This window comes from Curcuma longa, chromosome 10 (genome assembly GCF_044706935.1).
Source record: "Curcuma longa cultivar G26 ecotype Majalengka, Jawa Barat chromosome 10, ITB_CL_G26_1.1, whole genome shotgun sequence".
Lineage (NCBI taxonomy): Eukaryota > Viridiplantae > Streptophyta > Magnoliopsida > Zingiberales > Zingiberaceae > Curcuma > Curcuma longa.
In genome coordinates, this window is record NC_133870.1 from 1,878,219 (window position 1) to 1,889,302 (window position 11,084).

General features: G+C 40.5%; 1 protein-coding gene across 1 annotated transcript; it reads left to right on the top strand.

The window, feature by feature from the left end:
* The first annotated feature begins 8,603 nt into the window (after positions 1-8,603).
* On the top strand, positions 8,604-8,984 carry LOC141836066 (uncharacterized). The gene has a single exon (XM_074723474.1). It carries the CDS (start codon positions 8,604-8,606, stop codon positions 8,982-8,984), a length of 381 nt encoding a protein of 126 aa, XP_074579575.1.
* Positions 8,985-11,084: the final 2,100 nt, after the last annotated feature.

Sequence of the window (11,084 nt, forward strand, 5' to 3'; positions counted from 1 at the left end):
GTTTGTTGTTTCTCACTTTTACATTCTAATTTGATATGTGTATTGCATGACTTTCTTTCTTGTATATTATGACTTTGAATCCTATTCATTTTGCCTTGTTTATGTGTTGAGTATGAATAGTTTATGGATTTAGGGGGGAGGTTTTGGTTTTGTAATTTTGGGACATATATTCAATCATAACTCCAAACCTACAATTTGGACACATTTCATACCCCTGTATGAATGCTATAGTGATGCCTACATATAGTCTACCTTAACAATCAAGAATATTGATACAAAGCCTTTGAGCTATTAAGAGTTTCAAGGTTTTTGAAACTTTGTATCAAAATTCAGTTTTAATAGGCAAAATATTTTTAAATTATTTTATCCTATTATATATGTTGTAAGTAATGGCCACATGAAATTTTATGATTTTTTGTTATGAACTGAATTACTTATGATTTGTCAAAATTAGGGTCTGAAAATCAATTTTTCAAACACCAGTCGACTAATTCAGAGATTAATCGACTGGTGTGGCTGAAATTCTAAGTTTTTGCCATTTCTTGACTAGTTATGTATCCTATGACCTACTACTTGTTGCCATATGCCCTAGGAGCTTTGTTATGGTCTACAGGATTGATCAAAACTATATTTTAAGTGCCACAAATCCATTGTTGATGCTTGTTATAGGGGGAGTAGGATTTTAGGGGGAGCTTGTGCCTACCCGAACTAATTTGTTATGAGGCTCTTTATTAGACATTTGCCCTACCTCCTATTTGTTTCTACCTCCTTGTATTTATAGTCTTTTTGTTGTATGTCAAAAAGAGGGAGAAATAGTTTATTTGAAGTTAGACTCTAAATGTTTTTAATGCTTTTATTCATGCTTATTGTCTTATGAATTGTTCTTATCATTATGGTTATTTGCTGTTATTATATACTGCTATATTAAAGACCTAACTTAAATAAATTTTTGTCAAACATCAAAAAGAGGGAGATTGTTGGTGCAGTCTTGCCCCAAGTGTAATTGGATTTTAATGTTTGACTAAAATGAGTTTAAGTTAGGCAATGTTGGTGATCTAACTTGTGTGAATTGAGTTCACAGGAAAGTCTAGGAATGAAGACTTGACAAATGGTGAAGTCCCGGAGGCGCGGCCTCTTGGCAAAGGTGAAGTCTCGGAGGTATGGCATCTTGGCAAATGTGAAGTCTCGGAGGCACGACCTCTTGACAAAGGAAGACTTAGCACGATGAAGCTGAGGGAAACATCTCAAGCAAGTGCAAGGATGGGTACGAGGCTTGTGAAAGATGTTTGAAGGCTTGCGTCAAGGCTAAGGGATGAAGAAGGAAGCTGAAAGGGGATTTTCAGCTTCATCAGTCGACTGATACTTCCATCAGTCGACTGGCGCCTTGATCCAGAAGCACACAGGAAGTTTGGTCGAGTGAAGAGCTTTGACCAGTTGGCTGGTGGATACTTTAATCGACTATCAGATGAACATTGGGCTGACAACTAGAGAATTAAACGCTAATTAATTAGCCATTGAAGTCCATCAGTCGACTGATGTCGAGAAAAATATAAAAATACAGATTGGCGATTAGAGAAGTAAGTGTTTACACTTTCTCATTTCTGCAAGAACTCCAATCTCTGTAATTCCCACTACTCTTCCCTTGAACTTCACTACTCATATTGTAAAAGAAAGAGATCGTTTTGTAAGAGTTTCTCCTCCTTCAAAGAGTTCTTTGAGAAGGAGAAGATTTCATAGTGGAAGGTCACTGTCTGTGTGTGGATCCTTGGATTAGTCACCTCGTAGAGGTGAATACCAAGTAAATCGAACGGGTTAGTGTGTTTGTTTCATCTTGCTCTTGTATTTCTTTTTGCTTCCGCTAACGTGTTTGCAGGCAAGATGGAAAATTACTATTCACCCCCCTTTAGCAAACGCATCGGTCCCAACAGGTTAGGACGTGTTCCTTGTTAGATTTAAGGGGTATCCTAAGGCAATCGCCTTATGGTTATACTATTTATTGGATAAATAACAATTAACTATTTGAGTGCACATTTCATATATGTTTGATTGGATCTTAAACTCGAAGACTGAATATCCGCAATACAATTCATAGCATGAGAGAATTTGTGATTGGATCACAACTTGTAAGCATCTCTACATGTGTAGTTATGAATGTATTAAAATTATCCCTAGTCGAGGATTTTGATGAGTACTGACGTCATCAATTCTGTCGAAACTGGCACGTTTAGACTCCTTAGTTAGCCAAACAGCTGATTTCACTGCTGGAGACATTCGATGTTGAGAGTTAAACGTGGATGCTGGTTAAAGGTAACCATTTCATTGGAGTGACCTGCCTTGAGACTTCATATGGTTATATACATATGTCAATAAAGATCTCAGTGCAGCTTAAGTTCGAATTTCCATAGACTTGTGATATTCAAATCATCTTGGTCGTGGAGACTTATACTTTGACATCTTAAACAAGCATCTCTGAGGAGGTGTGGACCCGGGATGATTGGGTGTAAGTCAAAGTGTCCGAAGGTGTTTAAATAGCCCATAGAGGATTCACCACTCCTTGTCAGGATTGCTACTAAAAGTTTTTAGCCAAAGTATTACATGTTAAGAGTACGGTACTCTTGGACACATGTACAAGTAACTTGAATCCACAGGACAAGAATGCAGCTTGAGTTAGGTGTGACATAGTTAGTCTAGTGGGGATCGACACATAGACCATATCCTGAACTAAACGGGTATAAGACGGTGAAAGGAATGAGACACGATTCAGTGTAGCTGCTGAAAGGTTTAGAAGATGTTCTAGAATCAATCATTGATTTTTTGATCAATTAGGGATCATGATGTACTACTAGGTGTCACTCATGATCATTCCGTAATTAATGGTTAATTACGGATGGTCAACATAATCGAGAACCTATTGGGTCAAACGCACTACATGTTCTTCGAATGACTTAAAATGAGTTTGAGAATTAGATTCTTAGAACAAAAGAAATAAAGTTTGTTTGGACCAAACAAAGGATAATATGATGGAATTCGTCTTATGAAGACGAAATGAACGAAATTGATTTCATTCAAATTAGAGTTCGTTTGGTTAATGAACCAAATGATTCAGTTTTAAACTAAATTAAACCAATTTAGTTTGGTTTATGATGGAAGAGGTTTTGGCAGAAGGGATGCAATCAGAAGCTTTCCCTTATGAAGACGAATTGAACAAAACTAGTTTGAGTTAAATCGGAGGTTGTTTGGTTATTGAACCAAGAGAATCAAGAATGAACTCGGTTCGCTACAATGACATAGGCTAAACCCAGTTCAGCTGGGTTAATTTTCTCCTCCGATTCAACCAAAAACCCTAACCGATTTGAAACACTGTAGCTTCTCTATAAATCGCGAATCGCGATTTTTGCCTGGTTTTATCTCCTCCCCGAGGAGCACGGTGTCGTTCATCCTCGTGCGGTCGTGATTCTTCCTCCTCGCCGGCCACGATCTCTTCTTCCCATGGATCCATCGTCGACGATCGCTACCTCTTGGCCTGGTTCTTCTTCCTCCCAAGGGCGCGGCGCCGTTCATCGCTTCCCGTCCATGATTGTCGCTGACTGCGGCAAGAAGGAAACCCGAGAGAGTCAGTTCTACCCGTTCCTCGATTGTGAGCAAGCAACAAACCCTAGCCGCCGCGCGCGATCCCGCCTCCACCCAATCGCGACCTTTGTTTTCGACGGTCACATCTCTGCCTCCACCCTATTCTCCCGCCCGAGTGAGAGAAAGGGAGGGAGTCAGATAACCCTAGCTCGAGTGGTCGTTTCCTTCTTCCTTGCTAGCCTCTACCGTGCGATTGCCGTGACACCACCGCCTGTAGCACCCAAGCACAGCCGACGATTGTTGTTTTGGGTTCCATGGATTCTTCTTTTTAGTTGTAGAACTCTGCCTTGGCATGAGGGCTGGCAGCCCTCTGTTTTCGGTGGTGTGAATAGCCCCTATGTCCGATTGTGTGGGAGAGGAGGAGAAGGTCTCCTGGTTTCACCCGTGCAGAAGAAGAAAAGAAATGCCATGTTTTTATTTTTCAGAGCAATTTGTGAAATTGCTGTCGGAATAACCATCAAATTGTTGTCGGGAGTTTTGCCGCCAGAAGCTTGTGAAGTTTTCGGAGAATTTTCCATCAACGTCGAAAAGGTTTCGATCAATTTATTCTAAATCGGCGGTCAATGATTAATCACTGAAACTACATCGAGAATACGATTCTTGGTGATAGTTAGAAAGCCCCGGAACAATTGCGACAAACGTTGTTGCATGGTTTTCAGAATAAGGCTTCTCTCGATTCGATCATTGACTAGTACCGAAGATGATGACGCGACTCATGGCTTCCGAAGCCGTCCAGACGAGAGCTTGGCATTGATCACTAGTAGAGGCAGGACTCCGACGAGGACCGCTCGATTGATGTCAATACCGTTCAAACGTCATCAATGAGGTACGCGGAGAATTATTTAGTTATTTGTAAAATTTTAATTTCCTATCATGTCTTATACATGTTATTTCCTGTTTTATCATGTATGTGTTGTGATAATAATTAGCTTAATTATTTGTTTGTTTCTGCTACACATGTTTGCGAAACGTGTAAACACGCGCATTGCACCGAGATGATCCCAACATTCCTAGTGTAAGAACAGTAGATGTTGATCTGACTTAGGATTTCACTGGAAATCCAAAGTCAAGACCAAAAATAGTTGTAAAATTGTTATCTTTTCCTGTTACTTTTGGTTTTGTGCTAATTTGTAATGCAGGAAAGGAGAGGCGGGAACTTTGGTTCCGAGCATCCTTATCTGGATCCAGGCGATCAAAGTCTAGGTGCCCAAATTGCTTCCAGGTGATTGGACGTCAACGGAATGGGGCCAGTGAAGTACTAAGGTAGCAGAGTCCCGGTGGTCGGGATACCTCAACTTCCAGGCGCCCCGAATCTGGATAAGCATTGTGAAAGTCAAAGTTCATCCGGAACCTCCACGTCAACAAACAGGTGCCCAAAAAGGATACAGACGCTTGGAAGTGCCAAGTCAGCAACGTCGATGGTGGATTGGCGGACAGTGTGAAGGTGCCTGGAAAGGTTTCCAGGTGCTTGGATAGCCCAATAAAAGAGCATCGAGGGAGACCCCTCAGTGCATCTTTCCAGAGACAACCGACGATCGTCAGCACGCAAAGCATCAACCAGGAACGTCATCGTAACGCTGAAGTGCTGTACGAGAAGTCTACATCTTCATTACTTCAGTAACTCTAAAGATTCTGTACTTAATTTCTAAGGGCAGTATCGTTATTACTGTTCTGATATTTTTGTAATCACTAACTCCCTTTCATAAGAGGGGAGTTATTTAGTTGATTGCCCAACGTAAACGATCAACTGATCGTGAGTCTTGGAGTAGCAGCTTATGACTGTGAACCAAGTAAAACACCTATGTGCTTTTCGTTGTCTTTTCATTTTCCGCTGCATTTACAACTCTGATCGCAAGAAGTTATTGGGATCGTCCCGGTGCAATGCGCGTGTTCTTACGTTTCAGAAACGTGCGTAGCGAAAGTAAATAATTACATCTAATTATTAAACAACACACGCATGCATAAGTAGGAAATAACAAGTACAAGACATGGCAAGAAATTAAATTTTTTATAGAATAATAAATTATTCTAAGTGTACCTTTCCAATGAAGTTTGAGCAGAATTGGTATCAATCGAGCGGTCCTTGTTGGAGTCCCGCCTCTACTGGTGATCCACGCCAAGCTATCGTTTGGACGGCTTCGGAAACTACGAGTCGCGTCATCATCTTCGGTACTAGCCGATGATCGATGACGATCGAATCGAGAGAAAAGCCTAATTTCAAAAATCACGCAACCATGTTTGTCGCGATCATTCCGGAACTTTCTAACTATCACCGGAAATCATATTTCCGATGTAGTTTCTGGTGGTCAACCGTTGACCGCCGATAATGGACAAAAAACTGAAAACTCTTTCTGATCATGATGGAATAATCTTCGGATAGTTTCGTAAGTTTTCGAGAGGACTACAGATAGTCATCAAACATCAGGGATGAACTACAACACCCTGACAAAACTTCCGATAACAATTAACGATTATTCCGATAGCAATTTCACAAATCGCTCTCGAAAAATAAACAAAATGAAAGTATCTCCTCCTCTCCCATACCGCCTAAATAGAAACTTCTCTTCCTCTGGTTGTTGACCACAAACACAGTTGTGGAACTCGGCTTCTTCTCACAGATGAAGAAGAACAGGGCACGATCGCGGTGAGATCGGGTTCCTCCTCGCTGAGAAGGGCGGCACAACCACAGAGAAGGATTCCTCAGGAAATCGGGACAGAGCTCCCTCTTGCCTTGTCGCGCGATTGTTTGAGAAGAAGACGGTCGACGAGCTTGCGAGGACCAGGGCCCGACCAGCGCCCAAGCTAGGCTAGGGTTTCTTCAACCGTTCCATCAGGAAGAAGAAGAACGACCAGCGCAACACGAAGAAGGATGACCACAGAGCCCTATCTCCTAACCCTCTGTTCTGTTACGTCGCGTGTACAGGGAAGAAGAAGAAGAGGAAGAAGAATCGCACTCGTGAAGGGGAGAGAAGCTGAGCCAGGACTTTCAGTCGTTCCATCGGGAAGTCGCTGCCTCGGGTAGCTTCTCAAGCGCTGAGCATTATTTAGAAAGGGAAGAACCGCGAGCAGGGAGGAGCCTTCACCATCCTCGCCTCCAACTAGGGTTCCACCGCCTCCTCGCTTCTCCGACGGCCAGCGAGCACTGGTAGAGTAGCGCAGCGGTCGAGAGGTGGGAGAAGAAGAGCACATACCGAAGCCCTGTTCCCCTTCCCTTTTATCGCGATCTCAAACCAACGAGAAGCTACAGTTGCGGCTTCAATGAACCGGAAAACTAAGCTTGAAATGGATAAATTTGAACTGGGCTGAACCAAACCGGGTAATTAGGGTTTACTATAGCAAACCAGATTCAAACTTAGTTCGCTTGGTTCACTAACTAAACGAACTCTGATTTGACCCAAACACGTTTTGTTCGTTTCGTCTTCTCAAGATGAAGCTTCTCATCCCATCCGTTCTGCCAAAATCTCTTCCATCGCAAATCAAACCTAGTTGGTTCAATTCGGTTCAAAATCGAAACATTTGATTCACTAACTAAACGAACTCCAATTTGAACGAAATCAATTTCGTTCATTTCATCTTCACAAGATGAGTTCCATCATTTTATCCATTGTCCAGTCCAATTAGATAATTCAATTATCAAATTCGTTTTAAGTCATTCAGAGAACTTGTTGTGCGTGTGACCCAATAGGTTCCCGATTATGTTGGTTGTCCGTAATTAATCATTAATTACGGAACGATCATGAGTGGCACCTAGTAGTACATCATGATCCTCAATTGACCAAAAAATCAACGATTGATTCCAAAACATCTTCTAAACCCTTCAGTAACTAAACTGAATCGTGCCTCGTTCCTTTCACCATCTTATACCCGCTTGGTTCAGGACATGGTCTATGTGTTGATCCCCATTAGCCTGACTACATCACACCTAGCTCAAGTTATTTTCTTATCTTGTGGATTCAAGTTACTTGTACACGTATCCAAGAGTATCGTACTCTTAATATGTAATATTTTGGCTAAAGATTTTTAGTAACAATCCTGACAAGCGGCCGCAAGGTATATATTTCCTTTTCAAAGGAGCAGTCAATCATCTGTGGGTTATTCAAACACCCTCGGACACTTCAACTTATACCTAATCATCTCGGGTCCACATCTCCTCAGAGATGCTTGCTTAAGATGTCAAAGTATAAGCCTCCATGACCCAGGTGACTTGAATACCGCAAGTCAAAGGAAACTTGCACTTAAGTTGCACTGAGATCTTCATTGACATATATATATCGAACCATATGAAGTCTCAAAGCAGGTCACTCCAATGAACTGGTTATCTTTAATCAGCATCCACGTTTAACTCTCAACATCTAATATCGACAGCAATGAGATCAGTTGCTTAGCTAACCAAGGAGTTCAAAACGTGTTAGTCTCGACAGAATCGATGACGTCCATGCTCATCAATTCCTCGACTAGAGATAATTTCAATACATTCATAATTACACGTGTAGAGATGCTCACTAGTTGTGATCCAATCATAAATTCTCTCACGTTATGAATCATATTACGGGCATTCCGTATTTGAGTTTAAGATCCAATCAAACACATATGGAATGTGCACTCAAATAGTGAATTGATATTTATCCAATAAATAGTATAACCGTAAGACGATTGCCTTAGGACACCTCTCAAATCTAATAGAATTCATGGACAATCTTATGAAATTTAAAAATGCTACCGATAGCGATATTTACCCCCCTCTAGCGCTCTCAACAATCCTACATTTGGTATCAAAGCGAGGGGCGCTCGAACATAGTGCAACCATTGGTCGAGTAAGTTTTCTGGATTTTTTGTATTTTTTTGATTTGTTCTATTTTTCTGCCGTACTACTAATCTAATACCAAGTCTTGGTACATTTTGTTGTTTATTTGTGTGTGAGAGTTAATGGCCATCAAGAAGAATTCAGTACCGCAAGGCCACCTCTATTCTCTATGGAGGACTTCATCTACTGGAAAGGTAGAATGAAGTACCACCTAAAGACACAAGTAGACATATGGATCATCATTCAAACGAGATTCACAATCTCAACTGATAATGATGGTCTTCCACAATCTTGCGACAAATGTGATGCAACCACTGAGAAGAAAATTGAAGCCGGCGCAAAGGCAACCCAAACACTACAATGCGAGTTGACCAAAGAAGAACTAAATAGAGTCAGACCATTCTTCAGTGCCAAAGATCGATGGGATAAGCTTATAGAACTCCATGAAGGAACATCAGACACGAAGGTCAGCAAACGGGATCTCCTCATCAACAAACTCTACAATATTAAGATGATGGAAGGAGAATCAGCAAGTGGATTACACGCATGAATCCAAGATTTGCTGAATGGGCTGCACCCGATTAGATAATCCGTTGAAAATCAGTATGTTATAAGGTACGCATTGAAAGCGTTCCCTAGGAATGCTTTGTGGGCATTTATGGTTGATGCTTACAAGGTCTCCAAGGACCTTTCAAAAATCAAACAAGATGAGCTATTTTCTGAGTTCGAATTATATGAACAAATTAATGTCATAACGGAAGAGAAAGGTATAACTCTTATTGCAGGACCAACTAAGGAAAAGAGGTCCAGAAAATAATAAGAAGAAGAAACTGATGAATCATCTGAATCAGAAAGCAATGATGAAGTTACAACAGAACTAGTTAATCTAGTTTGGAAGATGCTACGGAAGAAGTGGGTAATAAAAAGATCAGAAGTAAACAAGATGGTACAAAAGGCCAACTCCAACAAACCTTTGACAAACAAAACGGAGTTTACTTGCTATGGATGCAAGGAAAAAGGTCACTTCATATCTAAATGTACTAACCAGAAGAAGGCGCTCAAAGCAACGTAGGACAAATCTTCATCAGAGGAATTAGAAGAAGAACCAACCATAAGTTTCCTTGCTCTTCCAGCTTGGGATGAACCAACTGAAACAGATAGCGAGTCAGATAGCGACTCAAGTTCAAGCCACGGATTCACATCCGTTTCAGAAAGACTCATAACCACTGTAAGCATAGATAGACTATATTCAATAATTTATAGTTTATCAAGGAAGCTAGCTAGATCTAATGCTCAAGTTGAATCACTCCAAGATGAGGTAGCCCTCCTTAAGAAGAAAATCAACTCCAGATCGCCAACTAAAATTGTTCAAGTTGGAAACTCAACTCAAGTCAAACTTGAGGAAGAGAATTCCCAATTGAAATTTCAGATTAATAATATGAAAAGATCACTGGAAAATTCACCTCAGGCTCCAATATCTTGACATGATTCTTAGAACTTAAAGGGCTGGATACAACCGATCTGGACTTGGACACATGTTGAAAAAAATTCTTCAATCATTGGATTCAAGATTTGATAGTATCACAACTATCATTGAAGAGACCAAGGATCTATAAGTCATGACGATAGAACAACTCTTGGGTTCATTACAAGCCCATGAAGAAAAGAAGAAAATAAATGAAGAGATCACTTAACAATTCCTTAAGACGTCTCTTCAACCAACTAGGAAGGATGAAAGTTTCTTTAACAATAGAAGCCAACGTGGAAGAGGTTGTGGATATGGATGAGGGCATGCTAGTGAACAAGAATGGGGTTCCAATAACAATAATGAAAGAGGAGAAAATTCAACAAGAGGACGTGGAAGAGGGCACACAAACTTGAGGTATGATAAATCTCAAGTTAAGTGCTCCAATTGTGAGTGTAGATTACCTAAGAAGAAAGTATATGAAAAAGTAAACTATATGAAAGAAAGAAAAGAAGAAGATGGCACCATGTTGCTAGCATACAAAGATAATGAAAGAGGTGAAGATACAGTGTGGTATCTCGACACTGGTGCAAGCAATCATATGTGTGGAAAAAGAAGCATGTTCGTAGAGCTTGATGAATTAGTTGGTGGTAATGTATCATTTTGGAGATGAATGAAAGATTAATGTAAAAGGCAAAGGTAACATTCTCATCTGCTTGAAGAATGGAAAACATCAAGTTATTTTGAATGTTTACTTTGTGCCACATATGAAAAGCAATATCTTGAGCTTAGGACAGCTCTTAGAAAAAGGATATGGTATTCACCTAAAAGATAACATGCTTCCTCTTGAAAGATAATATTGGTCGCTTGATTGCTAATGTGCCCATGACAAGAAATAGAATGTTCTTGCTTAATATTCAAAATGATATTGTCAAGTGTCTAAATGCTTGTTATAAAGATACTACTTGGCTGTTACATCTCCGATTTGGGCATCTCAATTTTGGAGGACTAGAATTGCTCTCAAAGAAGGAGATGGTGAGATGACTACCTTGCATCAAACATCTTGATCAATTATGTGAAGTATGTCTAGTTGGGAAGCATTTCAGAAAAAGTTTTCCAAAAGAGTCCAGTTCAAGAGTCCGAAAGCCGCTTGAACTCATACACATGGATGTTTGTGACCCGATA